Source organism: Hippocampus zosterae, chromosome 19 (genome assembly GCF_025434085.1).
Source record: "Hippocampus zosterae strain Florida chromosome 19, ASM2543408v3, whole genome shotgun sequence".
NCBI lineage: Eukaryota > Metazoa > Chordata > Actinopteri > Syngnathiformes > Syngnathidae > Hippocampus > Hippocampus zosterae.
In genome coordinates this window covers 7,093,932-7,116,115 of record NC_067469.1, presented here as the reverse complement: position 1 = coordinate 7,116,115, position 22,184 = coordinate 7,093,932, and the positions used below count along the sequence as shown (strand labels likewise).

The 22,184-nt window shown below is 42.5% G+C and overlaps 1 protein-coding gene and 2 long non-coding RNA genes across 8 annotated transcripts in view; 2 read left to right on the top strand and 1 right to left on the bottom strand.

Moving 5' to 3' along the window:
• The first annotated feature begins 795 nt into the window (after nucleotides 1-795).
• The window catches only part of LOC127592675 (uncharacterized), a 44,137-nt gene continuing 22,748 nt past the window's right edge, over nucleotides 796-22,184 (top strand). Inside the window, exons 1-2 of one of the 2 annotated variants that reach the window (XR_007960172.1) lie at nucleotides 796-1,357; nucleotides 3,535-3,630. This is a non-coding gene — a long non-coding RNA (uncharacterized LOC127592675). Of the gene's footprint in view, nucleotides 1,810-3,534; nucleotides 3,631-22,184 lie in introns of both variants that reach the window. The other variant, XR_007960173.1, reaches the window with a different exon arrangement.
• vegfab (vascular endothelial growth factor Ab) lies at nucleotides 3,589-21,881 on the bottom strand. Of its 5 annotated transcripts, XM_052053619.1 has the most exons (7): nucleotides 21,157-21,872; nucleotides 19,289-19,331; nucleotides 16,985-17,181; nucleotides 16,528-16,604; nucleotides 14,430-14,462; nucleotides 8,574-8,705; nucleotides 6,306-7,761 (listed from the first exon to the last, which is right to left on the bottom strand). In XM_052053619.1, the coding sequence occupies exons 1-7, from the start codon at nucleotides 21,208-21,210 to the stop codon at nucleotides 7,740-7,742; spliced, it is 558 nt and encodes a 185-aa protein (XP_051909579.1). In that variant the 5' UTR covers nucleotides 21,211-21,872; the 3' UTR covers nucleotides 6,306-7,739. The 5 variants fall into 5 exon arrangements, with proteins under 5 accessions (XP_051909576.1, XP_051909578.1, XP_051909580.1 ...); XM_052053616.1 differs by lacking the exons at nucleotides 6,306-7,761; nucleotides 8,574-8,705 and adding an exon at nucleotides 3,589-3,996 and having other exon boundaries at nucleotides 21,157-21,881; XM_052053618.1 differs by lacking the exons at nucleotides 6,306-7,761; nucleotides 8,574-8,705; nucleotides 21,157-21,872 and adding exons at nucleotides 3,589-3,996; nucleotides 20,046-20,258.
• Nucleotides 13,272-14,326, top strand: LOC127592674 (uncharacterized). The gene is made up of 2 exons (XR_007960170.1): nucleotides 13,272-13,588; nucleotides 14,139-14,326. It is a non-coding gene; the product is annotated as an uncharacterized LOC127592674 (long non-coding RNA).

Here is a 22,184-nt window from a genome sequence, read left to right as displayed (position 1 = left end):
TATTGCTGACGTTGCATTGCCTCAGCTGTCAAATTCGACATGGCAAAAAAAGGGGAGGGGGGGGGGGGGAGTGCGATGACTTTTATTCTTCCATGTCGACCAGCTGGCAAGGTTTGCACTTATTTTATAACGTTGAACATGTCACATTGAAGGATTGCGTTTGCATACTTTTGTTCAGGAAAAAAGGACAGGAAGCATGTTTCTCTTTCCCCTTATTGTCTATAAAGATAAAATCTTTGTCATAAATTCAGACCCTACCCCCATCATCCTCTCACGTAAAAGCCACAATGACCATGAAAACAGCTGCACGCTGACCACGGCAGGTTCACATTAAGTACATGTGGTGATGTAACACTTTTCCGAATGTCGCCACACACTCGGCGCACTCACTGAGCACACAGTCGTGCGCCGCCTTTCAGTGTGATTTGTGTGACACACCGCTTGACTATGCGACTTGCACTTTGTATCTTTGCGATGACACGGAGATCTCCATCGCTTCGAAATGGGCGGGGCAAAAGTGATCCATTTCCTCTTGGGATTTGAGGAAATGCATGAAAATCCTCTAATATGGCACTGGAAAGAGATTAAATGTAATCCATTTATAGTTTCCGATGATCACCCTAATGTATAGGCGATATACTATGTGATCACAACATGACATTTAATACAGATATACAGTATAAAGACTAACAATAATAAAGACTAATCACAACACTTGAGAAAAAAAATCCTGATGTGTGTTATTATTTGTACACAAAAGGGTTCATGTTGTGTCACCAACTACAGGGGTTAAAAAATTAAATTATAAAATTAAAAAAACCCGAAACTGAGGGCTACCCCTCCCCCTTTCGTGTATAGTTTGATGGCTCAACCATGCGAATGTAATCGCATGTAAACGATTTAAGCGGTCATGAATAGGCCGATTTTAGTGAGAACACGCCGGGAATGTCTTAATCTCACTTTATCACGTACCTCGCCACTAATCTCGTAGAAACGTCCGCTACTCTCGGTCCAGACGTCTCTCGGTCCCCATCCATTCCGTGACGGATGGTATTATAGTTCTTAAAATAAAAGACAGACAGCACACCTTGAAACGTCCAACTGTTTTATTTTGTACTCTTCAGACATTTGTCAAAGTGGCTGTCAAGCTCCCTACCATAACACCCATCCATCCATTTCCCGATCTGCTTTATCCTCACCGGGGTCGAGAGGGATACTGGAGCCTATCCCAGTCGTCTTGGGGACACCCTGAACCGGTTGCCAGCCAATCACAGGGCACACAGAGACGAACAATCATCCATGCTCACACGCACACCCAGGGACAACACGATCGCGACCATGTAAATTCGCTACGAAGGTGATGCTCACACTCCTCCACGTCACGGCTTCAAATACCGCTCTTAACTTTGTATTTCTATGTTTCCATTTTTTGTAGCCAGTCGGAAGTTCTAAACGAGATGTTTTGTTTAACGTGAGGAATTGAACAGGTGTGCTGCAATTGAACAATTTCTACGTATCTGGTGTCGAATATGCAGGAAGGAAACACAAAATGACCGGACTCCCGAGCCAGTCAATTTGGAAGCCAGTTAACCATTCAGACAGGTTTTAACGTTTGCCTGACGTTAGCAACTATGCTAAATGTTTGCGTTGCTCTCATGAACGATTTACTGCTGCCGTTTTTTGCGTAAAAAACACACATAGTTTGCACGATATTGTATTACTATTTAGCTGTTACATATTGTTGAAAAAGTACACAAATGACATTCTGGGAAACTGACAGCAACATCTTGATCGTTTCTTACGTGTCCCGTAAGTATATCTACGCACTCTAGCTAACTGTGACTAAAAGCTATTCAGATTATATTCATAGCAAGGTGACAAAACGGCTGTTCGGCCCGTATGAATGAACGATATATTTTTGCTCGGCTCTCACTGGAAAGCTGCTGTCAAGATTTACTTAGAAGCATGCATTTTATTTATTATGTTTCCTTTCGGAATAAATTTGCACATTTGTTATCAATGTAATTTAATATCTGTGTAATGATGTTTTGCTGTCCAGGGACCTGAAAAGCTGTTGATATTTTCCCCGTCACAAGAAAAAGTATATGAAAAGTCAAATGAATCATGTTTCTGCTTTCACGGCCCAGCTGAGCATTTAAACCTCAAAATACACCCACTTCGTATTTTCTTTGGAATAAATACCCTCTCATGATATATACTATTCGCATATTGATGTTTTGTAGTCCATAAACCTGAACAGTTGGTGACATTTTTGCAGTCACAAAAGAAATAAGTAGAAAGGTCAGTGAAGCATTGTGCGTTTATTTTTGGGTGGAATGTTGGTCAAAGTTAATGTTGTTCATTCGTAAGGGAAACAAAATGAATTCATGTGACCTCTGGGAATCTAATCGCACGGGAGATAGGAGGGAAGACAAAATCAACTTTGACATAATAACTGCAAAATTCCTCTAATGTTGCCGTAACACCAGACGAGACACCAGCACGCTGAACAAAACAGATCTGGTCAGTGTCACCTCTGTCGAGAGTCACCTATAAATGTGGAAGTTAACCAACATATTATGCAATGTATCAATTCAATTCCCCAAAAAAAGCAGCCCGGGAAGTGGTCGCCATGCAAGCCAAATGATGGAGGGGGTAGGAGAGTAAAATGAAGTGAGTACACTGAAGAGGGGTCTGTCATATAAAACCGGTGGTGCATTTAAAAGGCACCGTTATGCACATCAAGCTATCTTTAATCTTTATTTAAAGTAGAATATCGCTTGGTACAGAATTGAAAGTAGAGAAACGGGCAAACATCCGTCCATCCTTTTTTTTAAAGCCACTTCTCCTCACAAGGGTTGCCGGGCGTGCCGGAGCCTATCCCAGCTGTCTTTGGGCAGTAGGCAGGGTACACCCTGAACTGGTTGCCAACCAATTACAGGACACACAAAAAAGCATTCACGCTCACAATCACACCTAGGGACAATTTGCAGTGCCCAGTCAACCTGCCATGGATGTTTTTGGAAGGTGGGAGGAAACTGGAGTTCCCGGGGAAAACTCACACAGGCACGTGGAGAACATGCAAACACCACAAGAAGGCATCGACACATTGAGAGACCCTTAAAAAACACACACACACACATGAGGAATGACCAGTGATAAAAAATATTAAATAAAAAAGTTTAACGAGGGAACGAGCAGTGATCATAATGTTAAAACGTGACACATTCATCAACCTCGTTGGGAGTACAAAGTGATTTGTGGTGGATCACATAACTGCCAAATTTGTTTCCCCAATTACTTTTTTCTCCTATAACAAGGCCACATTTGTGGCTCATAAAAGACGACAGCTACCATTTAGGGGGTACAAATAAATGAATGATCTTGGTTTCCAGAGGCTTGGAAGACAATTTGGACATTTGATTTTTCGTTTTATGGAGCCAAATGTCAGCCGCATGTTGCACTACAGCTGTGTGAAGCACTACGCCAGCAATGGCCCAACTAGAATTTAATTTTGTCTCTTTTGCATTCCAGAAAACCAATTCATCTGTCATTTGGTGATTCATGAATGGAGGGATCCAAGGTGTACCACACCTCTCACCCATTCAGCCGACTACCCGGCAATATACGGTAGGGAGTTATTCCCTTCTCCTTGATTTCAATTACCGGTACTCTTTTTTTTTTTTTTTTTTGCGCCACCCGCGCAGCGCAGACGTCCGTCTGATTATTCCCCGCCGCCCTCCTCCCACCTCGTGACCCAACGAGGGCATTTTTTTCCCTCATGTCACTGTCGTTTACAAATGTGGGTAAATATAGATTAAAGGCACGGTACGTGTGAGTGAGCACATATTATACCTGACCACGCCGTAGACACGCCTGTAAGCAGGGCTCGGTGCCAAGTCGTGATTAGAGGCTTTTATATCCGCATTTACCTGCCGGGAAGCACGTTTACCGCCTCGGGTCTTGACGATTAGTCTCGCCTGTCTCCATGGTTTCCTGTGTCACAAACGCAAAGGTCACAGTTTAAAGAGGGGAATTTTTTTTTTCCCGAATGATCGAAGTGGTCCCAAATAAGACAACAAATAAATCTTGGAGTAAAGAAAGTCAAGCATAAAGTCACAACTGTCTAAGAATATATATTTTTGTGTGTGCGCGCATACAGTATATTATTATGATATATTAAAAATATATTATTATTAAAAATTATTATTGTTCTTATTATTATTATAATTATATATTTTTGCAAGAATTGAATCATATATTTTCCGGGAATAAAAGCAGAATTTATTGAGCAGAACAAACAGTTAAACACACAAATACAAGATGAGAAAAGTGCCAGTTCTATCTCATGGCATCACAAGGCCACGCCCCTTAAAGGTACACGCCCAAACCCGCAAGATTGTTTAGTGTGTTTGCTGGGGAATTTTTTTTTCAATGGCATTTCAGTTTATTTGGGGAAAAAGCTTTCTTCAGTGGCAAATGCTTTGCTATTGTTTTTTTTTTTTTGTATTTATTTTTTGGGCAGTGAAAGCACACTTGGCAGCTCCTTCAGTGAAAAGCCCTTTTCTGTTACCATTTAAAACCCGCCAGACTGACACGAAACAAGCACAATTAAGCTAAAACAGAGCAGCTCGCTCGCACTCCGGGCCTCGAGCCGCCGTTAAATCACAGATTAAATGTTTACGGCATTCTTTTGGGACTCTGTGAAACCAAGAGGGCCCCCAGACTTTACTGGGATTATATGGTGTGCTTTAAATATATATGTAGGTATGCATGTAAAGAGAGGGGAGCTAATCCGACCAGGAAGCAGCAAGGGTCTCTGGGGCTTAGAGGGAAAAAGGTTTCAAAACAAACATGACCAAAGATCTCCAAAAGGTCCACTTAACGCACATTCAGAAGGCTTAGATTGGTGCCATGGGACCTGCAGATCAGCTACTGCTCAAGTGTTACTGAGCAAATTTCTAATCCCGCCGCGATGACTACTACTTAAAGGGAAAAAAAAAAGCTTTCGATATCAGCAGCAAGTTGTCATTTTATAATTGATGATAGAGGCAGGCCTTCGAACCGTGTGAAGTTCCCAACGGAGGGTTCTTCAAGACTAATCACGCCAAATTGTCTTAATGACTCACACTTTTCACATGACCCGCTCTCATCTGACGACTGTTGTAAAAAAAAAAAATGTCTTTCACGGGGGCCCCCAGATGCTATTGGCACGTCACGAGCCACAGCTGCTCCCGCTGCTACGTTGCTCCTGGCATGACCACTCGAATATTTCCACTCAGACTTTGCACTTGGCAGTCACGAGGCGCCTCGTCCGACTGTCTTTCAGGGGGGATAAGAGCGCTGGAATTTATTCAGGAGACTTCAGAACCTCTTAAGAGTCGTCATCTTTTTTTATTTTTTTTAATTTTTTTTAAACGCCGCCTCCAAGCGTACCGATTTCTGGGTGCCATTTGATTATTTTGCACCCCTTCTGATCAAAGCCAGAAGAGACTGAATGTCAGAATGTCTCTCAAATATTATCCTGAGCGATTATCTTGTGGAGTGGGGTGTATTGTCCTTTTTTTTTTCCTTGAAGTGCTTTTCACTTCGAGATATCATCAGCAAAATTGAAGTTATCTCATTTATGAGAGCTTGAAATAAAATGAGTGAACCCGTTTTTGTCCATCTCAGGTGGCGGCCATTTTGCCACTATTTTTTGTTGTCTGAAAATGATATCACAGTTTGGTCCGTTACCTGAGCTTTGAGCAACTGTGATGTCATCTTTAGGTCGACAGAAAGTGGGAAAAATGGTCATCCCCAGAGAAGGATGAAAAAATTGTGGATTTTCTTGCTTAGCTCATATTCCACAAACACAATACTAATCACGATGCTGTTTTTTAGACCCGCGGATGTGCATGCGACATATTTTCAAGAACATTTCGGGGGGTTGATTTCCCCCTTCCGAAAGTGTCGTCCCATGTTTGTCTTAAGGCAGGGATGTCAAACTCATTTTTGTTGCGGGCCACATTTTAGTTACCCTTGGAGGGCCGTTATGACTGAAACCATATGATAACGATCTATTGTTTAAGTTTCTGTAATGAGGGTTTTGATCACAAGAAAATGCTTACGACATGTCTCTAATTTGTTAAATATGAAAATTTTAAATTTTGGTAGAGATTTTAGCAAGCATCGTGGAAGTGGACACGCTTGATTGGCTTTTGTGGGCCACATAAAAGGATGTGGCGGGCCAGATCTGGCCCCCGGGCCTTGAGTTTGACACCGGTGTCCTTAGGCGTCGGAAAAAAAAAAAGACCACACAAGAACCGTTTTCTGTATTTTATATAAAAACAATATAATTTGTAAATAAATATGCTTTACCGTTTTACATGGACACAGAAACGGGCTATTAGTGTCGGGACAACAAAAAAAGGAGCTAATAAATCAGGTTTCTAAGACTGATGGCGGAGGTTGTTGTTTTCTGGATATATTACGAACATGTGGTGGTGGTAGTAGTGGTTTTTGTAGCAGTAGTTTTTCTGTAATTGCGCGTTGCAGGACGGACAAAACACACGTGGTACTTCCTTCCGTACACCTCGACGCAGATGCTAAAAGTTGAACGCACACGTTGCTTAATTCAGGTGTCCTCCTCGCTACAAAGGAACCATTTAGGGAATGTTAGTAAATATCAGATTTTTTTTTCTGGTTGGCAATTTTTTTCTGTTATATGTGTAAAAAAAAAATAAAACAAAATAAAAGCACAGGAGAATCCTTGCCAAACCGGACAGTCGCCAGGAGAGTTGGGACACAACACAGCATATATAAATAGAGCACATTAAATATGGGCAATAAAATGAATACTGAAAAATACTCTATGACATTATAAATTATCTAGAATGGACTATGGCATGTATGGATAATATTAGGTATGTACAAGTTCAGAGAGGACGTGTAATCAAAGCACTACTGCGTTAAATCCCCATTTTCCTGGAAAAAAAAAGGAACAAATAATTTATAAAGCACTTTTTCTGAGTCTTTTTTTTTCTTTTTTCTTTTTCAAGCGAGGCACTGGTTTTCCCGATGGAATCAAACTACAGTAGAGTTTTCATTCAGTGGTTTTTTTCTTTCACGCCAACTATAATAGCACATTGGCTTGCAGTATCCCTTTCAAGGCACTCCTCATGTCGTGTGCTGAAAATGTCCCCCTGACCCCCCTTGGAAAAAAAAGCAGCCGTCTTTAGGAAGATCCCTCACCCGCTTTGCCAGTAAAATCAGACATCCGTGTGTGAATCCACGCCACAAAGCTCTTCCTCCTTATCCTTGTCGTCTTACAGCCGTCTTAAATCTCCAGGCGTGTTTTTTTTTTTTTTATTTGTGTGCACCAGCACAGTAGACTCGCATCCAGTGAAGTAAAAGCAACAGGGTGGTTAGAAGGCGCTTCCATCAAATGATGCATTGTTTTAGTCGTTTGATTGTTGTGTGAGTGTGTGTGTGTGTTTTTTTTTTTTGTAGCAGCAAACAATTGTGTGGTATGCTGGCCTACACGCACACACGCACGTGTTGTAGATATACACTGGGAGGCAAACTGTCCGTCTCTCTCTGAAAGTCCGGAGTGGAATGCTTTCCACAGAAAATAGGAGCTTTCGGGTCCAAAAAAAAGAAAAATGGCAAAGTGCTGTGCTGTGAAATATCCGTTATATTACGTTCTAATAATAGAACGGAGTATTCCTTCATCTTTTGTGTGCGCTGCTCCTCCTCCCTCATCTTCTGGGCTTGTCACATCTGTACAAAGGGGAAAAAAAAGCCAAGTCAGACACCCATTTAAGCGTATTCGCAGAGACTTTTTAAGCACGGTGTAAAAGTACTTCAGAAAAGAAAGTTGACGGCATAAAATTTCGAGAAAATATATTGTGTGTGCGTGCGTGTGTGTGTGTATATATATATATATATATATATATATATATATATATATATACACTAGTGACTTGAAGAGGCAAGTGGTGGTGGCGTGGTAGCATGTCACTCTTTTACTGTTCGCCGATTGTTAAATAAATGGCTGAAAAGCGCAACTGCAGCTGTGGCTCTCCTTTCCCACATGCAAGGGCATTGCAGTAAGATACTGATTAATGGAAATGTGGTATGAGGTTTGGGGTGTATTCTTTGTAGGACTGAAAATGAAACATACCCCCCCAAAAAACAAAACAAAAATGAATATAAAATAATAATAATAATAAATGTGGTTATATTTAACCAAAATTTATAATTAAAAAATCCCATTAAATTCAAAAGTTTGAAGAACATGTTTTCACATTTATTTATTTATTTATAATTAATTACTTATTTTTTGCAGACTCAAAGGTTAAAAAAGGCAACTAATTCAAAGTAAACATCTCATGTGCAACGGTTGGGCGATATTAGCCAATAGGAAGCCTGAAAAAGTCACTGGAGTAGCCTCGGTGAGGAAGAAATATCACAACAATTATTTGTCAATTTGTCACATGAATACATAGTGCAGAAACAAAAATGAAATCAGACAGCTCAAAGATAGAATATGTATATTTTTTGCATTAAGCTTGGCTTGGAGCGGCTCTCACCTGCAGGTCCTCTCGTTGAGCTCTAGTTGGCGGTCTTTGCAAAACTCGTCGGTATGTTTGCAGGAGCAGCGGCAGGTTTGCGGATCTTGCAAGAATAAATGCTTCCTTCTTTCTGAGCACGGCTTGCAAACACTGGACGAAGACAGACAGACAGACAGACAGACAGACAGACAGACAGACAGACAGACAGACAGACAGACAGACAGACAGACAGACAGACAGACAGACAGACAGACAGACAGACAGACAGACAGACAGACAGACAGACAGACAGACAGACAGACAGACAGACAGACAGACAGACAGACAGACAGACAGACAGACAGACAGACAGACGGGAAGAACAGAAGGAAAGAGAGAGATGAGGATCATCAAGAGTGTTGAATTACCACAGTGAGCAAACGGGTCACCCTTCCCCAGGTCATATGTTCATAGTTTCATCTTCCAAGTGTTTGCATAGCATGTGACGGTCTGGCTAGTATTGCACACAGGGCAAAAACACACGCTGTAAAGTGAACCGTCACGCCCCCTGAACCGTTCCTCTCCCATTGGACCACTCTCACATGCCTTCCCGTTTGTTAGGCATGCCCTCAATAAGAAAAGATATCCGTCACGTTTTCACCAAGGAGTACGATACACTTTTTTTTTTTGTGGCACCTTCACTTGCGATTTTAAAATCATAACGTTGACCAAGCTAGTACCTCAATGTATTTGTGAGTCAAATCAACTTTCCCCACTGTAATGAGTTGAAATTTCAGTAATCCGTTCTGCCCGAAAATGGTTTTGTTTTGTTTTTAGTGAAGAAAAATTCGTTTGACATCTGCCGTACCTAATTAACTCGGCACACTTGAAGCCCCGGCTAGACTCTCCACCTGGTTTTCTGATGCTTCTGGCTTTGCATCAGAAGCATTAGAGAGTTAAACTCTGTGAAACGTGTTCGCACTACCGAAAAGAGTTCACTTGCCTTGATTCGACTTATTACTGTTGGTGTTGTGTCTATCTTTTTCGAGGCATTGTCATGCAAGCTTGGTCAGGAGCCAAACTGTACGACGGTGAACCCAACTGAGGTGGAAAGGAGACTTTTATCTGCAGACTATCGTCAAAGAAGACTCAAGAATCCGCTTTGTGCGTCTTCGTTTCAGTTTATTGTCAAAAAAGATGGGAAGGACTACTCCATTGGATGACAAACCAACAATTGCATTTGAGACACAAAATGGAAGGCAACGTTGTTGCGAGACAAGAGCTTGGTCGGCGAAACACACACACACACACAAAACAGCACTTGGTACACAATCGGTCTGGTTTACAAATTACCCATAGGAGACGGCAAGGAAATCAACAGATAGCCATCACTCATATCCGAACATGACATTAAAAAAGTACCAGCATTGTGCGCGAGGACATACACAAAAAAAGATGAAAAGCACAAAGAGGGCAAAGGAGACGGAGGCGAGACACAGCAAAGCGACTCAGACTAAACACGGCGATTACGATCCCGCTGATAGCGACACAGCATCAACAACGGCTAACAGCGGACGTGATCGTTCCTGTTTGTCCGCTATCACCCATCTAAAGTGGAGACGTTACAAGGAAAATGTACCTGCGCTTTTACTTTTCTTGAATGACACATCGCAACAGTTGGGTTCGGCGCACAGAAATCCGTTTTATTTGATGTCCTTGATATCTACCAGGACAATCTTTGTCCTCACAAGCAAGAAAATTCAACGCGCAAGTAGAAGTACTAGCTTGCGCCGGTACACAACTGTGTCTTAAGCAATTTTTTAAGGTCGTATTAGCACGCTCTTTGTACACCCTAGTCGGACAAATTTGACATACTTGTCGGAAAACAAAAGTTACTGGTCAAAAAGTCATTCTACAAAGGCGCTCGAGCTGTTCGATTATTGCGCCGAATCATCTTACTAGTGAGGACAATGAACACACGACATGGACTGTCAGATGGATATCCAGATGACGACTTTTCATATTAGCGTTACGGCTAGCTAGCTAACATTGACGGACGATTGATTAGTCTTGACGGGTGAGATGGATTCATTTAGCGGTTAGCAGCGTATGGCAGCATTAGCAAAACGCGGCGGGTAGCACGGCGGTTTAGCAACATGCTAGCGGACGGGTAGTGGAGGTATGGCGTTAAAAAGGGCAAAGGATCTCTTCCCAAGCCATCTTAATTACGAGAAGCACGACACTCAGGTGCAGGTAGATGGAGAAGGCGGAGCTGACATACGCATCGCCAATTATTATGTCTGGGTTTTTCTTTCGCTTTCTTTTTTGGCCTTTAGCTGGGCCTCGCCGGGATTGTCTGGAAGAGAGCAAAACAACGCAGAGAGAGAAAGAAAGAGCGTGAAGCGAGGGAGGAGTGGACAGCTTTATTTGTTTTTTTTTCTTTTTTACAAATTGAGTCAAAGCGGCGGTATTTATTTATAGCTTGCCATTGAACTCGTTTGCGGGTTATTGAGCGTCTGCAACGCTGACAGGTATTCAGTTCACCGAGCACAGTCAAGCGTGTCAACGCGCTTTCCTCTGGGTGGCGAGCTGTTCTTTCCCGCCCAAAGGAATGTTTCAAAAATGCGCCGAGAACTTGTGGGAGACTTTTCCCATGTTTAACCTATGTGAGAATGTGATTTTCGTTTTATGGGAATTTGAGAATCAGGGGCGAGGATGATGTGACTGGTAAAGATTCAGAAACACATGCGGAACAATGCAGCCTCCTGTCTGCGCTTCCCACATAAATCGCGGAACGTTGTGGACCGAAAATATTCCGTGTGAAGAAGCAATTTATTGTGTTCTTTTAATAAAAAAAAAGAATTAAATACATAAAACTCCCCACATGAATGAAAGATAATAAACGTCCTCTGGACCACATCCGTCAAGCCAAGTCTTAACTTTGTTATTGATTCAAAGCGCAACACAATGGGAACAAGCTCATAAAGGATTAGAGGCTTACAAAGGATGCACCTGGGGCTTTACATGTGCACGTTTTGCTTAGTGGGCATTTCACTTTCAAGCATGCAAAGACCCTTTAATGAAAGTTCTATAAGGCTCACTTGGAATTTATCGCATGGCCGATAACCATTATTTTCATATTTCTGTGTCTGTGAATAACCCAGAAATCACGACGAAAGACCAAAAAAAAAAAAAAAATAGCAAAGAACTTGTCGCATTTGCGTATCGGGCCGTCGCTATTTGTAATGCGAAATGAGTACACGGACAGCGATGACAGCATTTTGGATTTTTGCTAGCACAAAGGTGATGGCTAAAATAGTGATTATACTATGAACTGTGGTGATTTTGACGTAAAATACATTCTGGGTCACTTCGCTACCACAGTTACCAAGTGATAAGAACATAATAGCAGCTCCATATCTATTGCGGCGAGTAATTCAACACATATACCGGCTAAGGGTTAGCCACTTGCTATCCATAGCCAACACGGCTAATTGTGCAATGTCATTCGCCGACTCAAACATCACTCAACCGACAACTTTTAAAGCGACACATTCAAAGTCACAGACACAGCAGTGTAAAGCATGAGGGATGGTGAACCAAAGTGGACAAATATAAAATCTGCACCCCACATGCATTTTGTGAATTGGTGTTCTGTGTCTCGATTTCATATATTTCGTCTATCGGGGTTCTGGAAACACTCTTATTAAAACAAAGTGACTTACTGCTGTTAGACGGCTTACATTTTGGTGTTTGAATGTACAATGTTTCATACGTTTTGATTTTGTGTTGGATTTACAATCAAGTTCAGTTCAACTGAAAGTGGCAAAAAAAAAAAAAATTGAAGCAAGCACGCTGTGTCTCTTATTTAGAGAAGTGTGAGGTAAAGTGTTCGAAATGCGTTTAGTACATTTAATAAGTAGTTTAAAGAGTGCAGTGGGCTAAAACTATGTAAAAACATTTTTTAAAAGTTTTTAAAAATATGGTTTTACCATCAGAGATTTTCGCCTGCATTGATTTCAATGTGAAATATCAATGTGATGTTTTTATGAAACACATTTTTTTTTTCTTTACTTGCCACCATCGTTATAAGACGATAAATATCCATTAGCGCATTTCCTCATACAGTATATTCACATTCTTGGAAGCCTTCCTAAACAGTCTAGCAGATTAAACTGTAAAACAGGCTGCAATAGATTTATCATTCGGGTACTAAATCTGTCCTTTGCGCTGTGTTTACATCAAAATGTTTCTTTCTTGTCTAAAAAAAATAAAAACAGATGTCATGACTTGACAACGCTGATGGGTGTTGTTTTGAATAATTGCGAAATCCTGTGTACTTGGGAGGCTGCTTCTTCCTGACCTCTCACATTGATGACTTCAGTCACAGTACTGGCAAATGTACAAAAAAAAACTAAACGAAAGGCACCCGAGTTGAATGACCGCGAAAGTATCGTTATTGTTGACCGCAAGCCACTGTGAGACAGCTCATAAACAATCAAGAGGAGGTTAAAGAGGAGAACCCCCCCCCCCATGACACCCCCCCGGCCCCGTCGAAAGCCTCAACATATTAACAAGCACTCACTTTGGAAGTTTTTTTAACGGATTTTAGCGGCTTCTGGTGCCGGCGGACGTAACTTGAGCAAACGCCATAAACCGAGGCGGCTCTTCAAAACGACGCCACTATCGATATCAGAGCGAGCGGAGTAGCAGGGAGTGAAGTGGATGCATAGGAGTGGAAGAATGTCAATCGGAGATAGGGCGAGGGGAAGAAAGGCGTAAAGGTCAGGCGTGGCGAGGGCAACAAACTCGTTAAGAGTCACTTATTTACCGGCGCGCTTGAAATACGGTGTGAGGTGTTCATTTTGTTAGTCATAAAAACGTGGGGCAGGGGAATGGACTCGATTAATCGTGTCTTGAAGTTGCCGAAGCAAAAGGGGGTGCAGTACTGGGATACAACCTGCAGAGGCGCTGCTGAGTTGCAAGAAGGATGAAAAGGCCACACAGATGTCTGCAAAATTTCTACTCGGTATCCCGATGGCATCGAAACAGGAGTTCAGAACATTTACAGAGCTCCTCCCATCCATTTGAAAATAAAATTAAGAATGACAGAGTTTACTAAAAGTTATATCGATTTTTCAGGATGAACCTAAAATGCACTAGAACCCTTACAGCTGAACTTACTTAAAGTGCAAGTTATACTGAAACGATGAATAGTTGACCTTGTGTGTTTATGGGCTCCAAATTCATTGCAGGACATGTTAGGTTCAGCCGAAATGCCCAAATCCCCAAATTTTTGTGAGTAGTGTATTTTTCCGAATTACAGTGGAACCTCCAGAAAGTGGAACAATTTGGACATTTTTCGGACGGAATCAAAATTTTCCGCCTGTGATTATTGAGGAACTTTAGTGCTCAAGGGCCTTTTTATGTTTTTGAAAGTAGTTGGATGTGTCAAAAAATTTTGGTGTAAGTCAGTGTTCTGCTGAACATCATTAAAGGCTAAAGAATGAAAAAAAGTTAAACTTTTCCGGTGAAATTCGAGAATTTGCTTTCTTTTTGGGAAGTTTGGTGGTCTTGAATTTTCGTGGTCTGGCAGCGAATGAGTTCAGTAACCATCCTTACATGTTTGAGACAAGCTCAGAACGGTATAACGTTTCTTAATACCCCACCTGCGCAGCTACGAAAGGTTTGACAACCTTGGACAACAACCAGCATTCACAGAATTACAGCTCGTGTTCCATTTTGGAAAACGAGCGCGTGGTCGACTGGAGGCAAATGAGTCCAAATGGCCATCCTTGAGAGAGAGGCCTCTTTTGTTTGCTCGAACGACATCGAATCTCTGCTGGCTATTGTTCAACTCAAGCATTAAAGGTTCAGAAGACGCTCTGTACTCACTTTTCTCGCAGCTCTTTCACTTCTTTCTTTAACCTGAAAGCAAGGCACAGTAAAAAAAAACAACAAAAAAATGTTATGTTAGATGAATCGGAGTCATCTGCGGATGAAACATCATTGTCATCCAAAAATGTTGTCCAACAAGCTTTCATTTTGAAATGACCTCTTGTTGCGCGGTCACAGGCGGCAAAGGCGGTTGAGTGTTGTTTCACGGGTGCATACCCACACAATAGCCGGTTCTCAACGCCTCCCGCTGATAATGCTTTGTGGTGAAATCTCTTGTTGGGCAAAAGTATGAGGAAAGGCGCCCTATTTCATTCTGCGGGGTCACGCGCTGCGCAGGCGTTTTGAAACTTTTTTTGTCGTGGGGAGGGGGGGGTGGTCAGAAATAACATTTCATCAGCAGGTTTTCTTGACGGTCTCAACTCAATAAGAGAGAAAATCAGTGCAGGTTTCAAGTATCATGTATTGATCTTTGGCCAGTGGACATTAGTGTTTCCACCGCTATATAATCGTACATCATTAGCACACTTGCTATGTCACAGGTGTGTTTTTTATTATTTTTTTAAAAATACATTTTTTAGTGTTTACGTAGAACAGTTATTGAACGTTGGGAGAACAATAAAAACAAAGTGAGCACGCTCACGTCGAAGCTGCTGTCAGCCGCAGCTCACGCTCAGACGCTCACATGTAGACTTGCCAATGTCACGTCTGCACGATCGTGAAACTTTTCACCCACATTAGATGCCGTAAGCAGGAAATGTTTCGCAATTTAGTGTCATCCATCCATCTAGAACATCGGTAGGCAACTTAACTCATTCTCTACCAGCCAATTCTAGACCAAGTCTGTAAAGACGTTTAAAAACGTCTTTGGGAGTGAATGAGTTAAATGCAAAAAAGAAAAAAGGAAAGGACCACCATTTTCCAGCAGTGCTACGAGCAGGGCCACATAGCGCCACATAGTTCCGGTCCAGAAGTATGACCAAAAAAAAAAAATCCACTTTAAATAGAATCCAAATATGTGCTCTTAAGAATGTAATTTTTCATAATACATTTCTCAATGCATGCACTAAACGAACTGGTGCCTCAGCATTTTTTTTCTTTTCCAAATGACTGTCTACATTTTTTTTCCCAGTGCAAACCATTCAGGGACTGCACAAAACTGCTGAACAGCAAACCGACATTAAGTGCAAGAACTCATATTTTTTCACCCAAGTCATCTTACTCCGAATTTAAATGTTCTTGAGGTTCGATGTTTGTCCTGCGTTCCTCAATTATAGTCATTGAATATTCATCAGCTTTTGTTTGCGACCTGTCCCGATACTTTTGAAATTGTGGTGGAGAGCAGCCGTTGTTCAGCCGAGGCGCATATTTTTATATGCAAATTCATCTCACCGCCAACCGAAAACACCGCCGAAAGTCGCAAAAAGTAACGCCGGTTAATTATATACCTTCCGCCCTCTAGTGGACGAGCATTGTATTATTTTGCTTGTCATCATACGTCGCGGGCATAGATAGAGATATATCTACGTTTGTTGTAAATAAATAGTTTCCGAACCCTTTGAATTAAATTGGATCATTTGTCCACGGCGCAGCTGTTGATCTCTTACGGCGCACTGGCCGGGAATCGCGGATTTCGAGGACATCCCTCCCTTGAGGAGGTTTTTAAAAAAAGCGTCTTCCAGCTGCCTGAAAACTCTGGTAAAAGACTTAATATTTGGAAAGGAGACATTACTTCCGAATGACTCGTTTCATTGCCTTAGAAGATAATGAGCAGGTCAAACCACATTTAACAGTGAAGAGTCAGTGGGGGGTGGGGGGGGGGGTAACGCGGAGAATTTGGGTAGCAGCTGCACTTATGTGTCTCCGTGCGATGGAATGAGGATAAGCCGGCGCACATGTATGGAGAACGTCTACTGGGATACGCTTCAACCTGCAGCGGGCTTTTTTATCGCGAGCCAAGAGAAGAAAGCAGACGATACCAAGATATTAATCTAGCAGACCTGTCAAAAGTGTCAGAAGCCGATGAAGGGGGCTTTGACATTTTTTTTTTAAACACATTCACATGTTTTAGCCATGTCGCTGTGGAGGGGGTTCTTACCTACACTCGCATGCGCTGTGCTCTGTAAAACTCATGAAGATATCATTTTGTTGCCTTTGGGTTTTTATTCTTTTGATCTGTGGAAGGGGAGGGGGGGGGAAGAAGACACAGAAGGGATTTAGTAACTCGGGAAAATTGCAAAAGTTAGTCAAACAATCACGGAATGTGCTTGCGTTCTGCTTGTCGTTTCATCCAAAAGGATCTGAAACAGATCCAGAAACGCGCTGGAGATACTTTATGGACTATTGTTGACAAATTGGAGCGACGATAATTGCCTTGTTGAAAAAAAACCACAACTGAAACGCCTCCCGGTGCCAGAAATAAATGGCCTGATTCAAGCGCAATGATTAGCGAAAAGCCACAGCGTATAACCCCCCCCCCCCCCCCCACACCTCCCTCCCTTCTCCCAAAACAAAATGGCTCCCCAAAGGATAATCAGTCAGTGAAGTTCCCAGACCTCCATGGTGACGTTATAGCTGGACGTGGGCATGCACTGCAGCGTCTCGTCGTTGCAGCAGCCGGCGCAGCGCGTCAACACGACGCACGACGGGATGAAGATGTGCTCCACCTCCTCGGGGTACTCCTGCAGGATCTCCACCAGCAGCTCCCGAGGTTGACACAAACTCTTGTTGTACACCTCCATCAACGGGATCACTGCGGAGGGAGACGCACGCAAAGAAATTGGATGTGAAAAACGAAAATTGTGAAAATCGAATGAAGAAAAACTGCAATGAGCAGTTAGCGAGCTAGCTATGCCGACACCCCCCTTCTGATAGTCTTCTGCTGCTTTGGAGCGCCTCGTTGTTTGTATGCCGTGTGAGCATCACACAGAGAAAGGGGACGGGGGTGGGGGGGGGGAGTGAGGAATTGGGGACTTGATACACGTGCGTGGCCGCTTTAGAGCGCCTCATTGTCGTTTCTTTGGATACACCAACATTCCAAAATCAAATGACCTGTAGAATCGCGATCGTTTTTTTTTTTTGACGATTGTTCCGTATATGTGTCCACGTTTTTGTGACCTTTTGATTTGGTACTACGCTGTGAGATTTTGCCAATCGCCCGAATGAGGTTGGGAAACACCGGGCCGTATGTTACCTCACACATCAGCAGCGACGACAACAAATAGCATTTATCAGGGCCTTCAAACTTCCTTATAAGCCACATGGCATTTATGATCGTTTATGACTGCAATATAAATGAAGAGTCTTTTTTTTTTTAACATCATTTACCCTTCTTTTCTTATCACTTGGCATAACATTTAGTATTCCTAGATCAAGGTCAGGAATTGAAATGCCTTCTTGAAGCTTTTACATCTTAATATTTACATATGGAAAAAAAATTATTAGGACACATAGCTGGTACACCTTCAGAAAGCAATAACGGGAGGGAAAATACGGACCTCTCGTATTTTTGTGTGCATATTCGTGAATTCCCGAGAATTTCATGTTTGGCTGACTTATCTTAAGTGCAGAGAACTCATCCAACTAGACCAAAAAAATTTAAATAAATAATAATAATGGCTTTGCTGTGGCTCGCATTTATTTGATTTGCTCGATATCCAGGTGTTGTTCACCAAAGCGTTGCACAGTCTCGCCTCATTAGTGGTTTTAAATTTTTTTCCAATAAGTCATTGCACTTTGCCGATTCAGCAAGTTTGACGCATACGCAAATGTGTTGCTCAGGTGAATACGATTTTTGGAAAGGACTTGCAAACTAATTCATGAATTGATTAGCATGTCAATTTAAGACCACGTGTCAATCTATCAACAGTTGGCAAAGGGCTCAACCCATCCCTCGGGCCGCCAATACAAACGCCGACACCGGCACATGAAGAATAACTACTTTTTTATTCGCGTCGGGGGGGGGGGGGGTGACAGTCCATTCCTTTCTATAAAAGTGAGTCTGGTGATGGTAACATTTCCCTCAGCCTAACCTCAGACATGAAAAAAAGTGGACAAAAGTTCCAAATGTCTCAATTTGAAAGGCCCTGGAATGGAGTGGGAAAAGCGGCCACTAGGGGGCGACCATGTGCCTGCACCGTGGAACCTTCACATACAGTAAATGGGCCTGAATACAATACATCTTTATTTATATAGCGCTTTCAGATCAGATGGTCTCTCTCTCTCTCTCTGTCTCTGTCTCTCTGTCTCTCTTACACACACTCAGAAAAACTCACATTTAATCCCTCGCGTGCATCATACTTGCACACACACTCTCATTCACTCGCTCTCACACACCCTCACTCCGCCCACAAAACTCACTCGCTCATTCAAACGCGCACGCACTCACATGCGCCGACTCTCACACGATTGCACTCTGGCGCATTCACTCACCCAAGCACTCAATTAATCCCTCGCCCAGGCTCACACTTGACCACAAACTCCCTCGACTCACTCGTACAGCCGCAAACACAAATTAGCTCACTTACTCACTTGCTTGTTCACTTGTTCAACCGCAAACGCACTCACATTCGCTCTTTCACACAATTGCACTCTCGAACACACTAATTCCCACGCTCCCTCACTCACTGTTGCTCTCTCACACACTCGCAATCTCGCGCCAACAAACTCACTTCCTCATCCACTCTCTCACTTAGTTGCGCTGCCGCACACTTTCAAAAAGTCTCTCTCTCTCTCTCTCTGTCTCTCTCTCTCTCTCTCTCATACATCCATAGTCCCACAAACTCCCAAACATTAGCCCTACACACTCACGCTCCACACATACGTATTGATGATGCCAACGTGTCCTAAAGGTCACCTACCGTCATGTGGACCTCTCTGCGTTTCCCTCGGTAATTGGGCACTCTGCGGAAAGAAAAAAAGAAACGGGGTAAAAGTGAGATGTGCAAGGCCTTATTGTGCAAAAATATAGATTTGCATTTGGCGGCTGAAACAACAAACAAAAAAACTTTACATCAGTTTCTCTCTCTCTCTATACACACAGAGGCGATATAGCCTGAGCAACTGTTAAATCTGTCATATGCAATGATAAATCTCATATACACCGTCATAAAAAACCCCCACACAATACACAGTATGTTTCCCAAACTCCGATCTTAAAATGTATGTTTTGCCCTTATATCGACAAAAAAAAAGTATGTGACATTACATTCCCTTGACAATTTACTCAGACAAGCACGAACGCAATAAAACAGGTTCGAGCGTTTTGCTCTGACAATTGGCAAGCTGAATAAAACACTCCCACGTGGACCTTTTTTTTTCTCTCTCTCTCTTTCAAGAATAATGATTGCCACAGCGAGTCGAGGCAATGTGACCTGAGCTTGGTACTGAACGTGGCAAACTTTTTACAACCCCGTGTGCGCGACAAGTGTGCAGATTTCGTAACCTTTCAGGACTCCTGGCTGCGTTCATTCCTATTTAAAAGCCGGTGAGAATGTCAACCAGTCGCCCCCCCCCCCACCACCCCTCCATCACCCCCTTTCACTGCGTGCGTGTGTGTGTGTACGCAGTGGCACCGCACAAAAGGATTACTGGCAAGTTTCTATGGGTGTGCAATACCTCGCTCATGTTGAGTAAGACGGCAACACTCGGCCCCAATTGGACTTAATGAAGAAGAAAAAAAGTAATTCCTGTTGAAGGGACGTAGGCCCCGCCCTCTTCCGAGTGGCGTGAGACAGCGATAGAGTGGGGGTCCGGTTAGGAGAGCCCCCCGGCCCCCCACCCCAACTAACCTCCCACTCACTCAAAACACTGAGATGGGTGTCAGGCTAGGATAGGATGCCCCTTTGTAATTGGGGGGGGGGTGTTGAGGGGGGTGCCTTTATTTTTATCGTATGATTATTTTTGAAATTAGATTTTTGTCTTTTTTTTCCCCCACCCATCTTTCCTTTGCTTTCATTCATGAATATGTCTCACACTTCTGACCTATGAGCAAGTACAGTAAGCTGTAAAGTTCATTGAGTTCTTAAAAAAAAAGAAAAAGTGAGACAAGTTCAGCAGTGTCACTGCAAGTTTTACTTTTAAAATTATTTTTGTTTTTGCCAAATCATTTTCGGGAAACTCTTCAGTCAATAATTTATTATTATTTTTTTTTTTAAAGATTGATTTCCATATTGAGGGACTCATAAATGGTCCTACCACTGGAAACTTGAAAATTATTGCTCGCATAAAATAATCATAATATTTAGTTTAAATTTATTTTTTAAATCCCGGATTTATTTAAAATGTAAATGTCACATATGTGTCGCAGTAAAACCATAGTTTTAAAAAAATGTAAAAAAGTATCAAGTATTTAAATCTTAATAAAAAAATATTTATAAAATAAGAAAATAATCTGAAAGTTAAACAAAAATGTTTTTTTAAATATTTGAATGTTAAAAAAACTTTCACATTTGACCTTATTTTGACACGAATGATATCTATAGCAATTGCATAATATTTTTTTACACACATTTTGGACGAATTTAATATACATATCCATTATGGAAAATATATTTTTAAATAATAAAAGCAATATCACAAAATGAATGTGAAATATGTAAAAATAAAAACGTTTTAAAGGTCCTAGAAAAAAAAACATGTTGGCAATTTACTCAAAGGCCAGCAATGACCCGGCAAGGTCGTGTGACGCGTTTCCTTTTTTTTTTTTTTCGACCCACAGTGGACTCACCTTGACAGCCGACAGCGTCAGAAATAATAGTGTCAAACTGTCAATAAAGTTCATGGTGTTGTCAAATCCAAATCCGGGAGAGGTGTTAGAATCCGCAGCGGTGCTGGTTGGGGGCGGTGGGCTTCGCGTCCATCAAGTTTGCAATTTACAAAACGGGACCATTAAAAAGGGGCTCCTGGCGGGTCCGTGGGTGCCGCGTCCATGTTGGTGGCGGCGTTCCCAAAAAAAGAAAGAAAAGAAAATCCTTTTTGCGCACAAAACGCTTCACTTGTCGCGCGATCCTCGGGGGCGTGAGGTGTGGGGGTCCGGGGGGCGGGGGAGGGTGCGGGGGGGTTTACTATCCACACATTACACACAAACACAGAGAGGCACGATCAGGAACGTCTCACATGGTCCCGCGGCGGCGCGCTTTCCCGCATTGGCCCCGTGGCAACATTACGCACCGAATAATAATCCCATGCTTGTTGCGCCACAGTGACAGTGCCAGTCAAGTACGCCGTTCGCGCAGCGCTCCTGGAGCTCCTTCGAGCTGAATCCGAGCCGGCGTGGGGGGGGTGTGGGGTGGTCGGAAGGCCGCGTATGCTCCGCTTTGACGTCTCCTTTGCGCGCACCAAAAGCGGAGTCAGATGATCATCCAAAGAATCGGGACGCGTCCTTACACTCCGGCTCCAACTGCACTCCACACTGTAGTGTGCGTGCGTCTGCCGAATGTGCCGTGTGTGAGTGTGACGCCGGTCGCTCGTGATTGGTGCACTCGAGGCGTGGGCGTGGCGAAAGGTGGGAAGAAAAAAAAACTGACTTGTCTAAATTTTAGTGTTCGGTTCAATTGATCCAGCCATACCTTGATTTGTCTAAATCGTTTGATTTGTGTGATTTGTAATTACATGGAGACTATATCCTCATTGTTTTGGTACAGATACTTGACGTTTTTGTTTGATGGTGCAAAAATATGCGCCTTGGCTCAAGAAAAGGTTCAGCAATTACTTGCCATGACATCATTAGAAAACTGATGGTGTTCCACAAGGCTT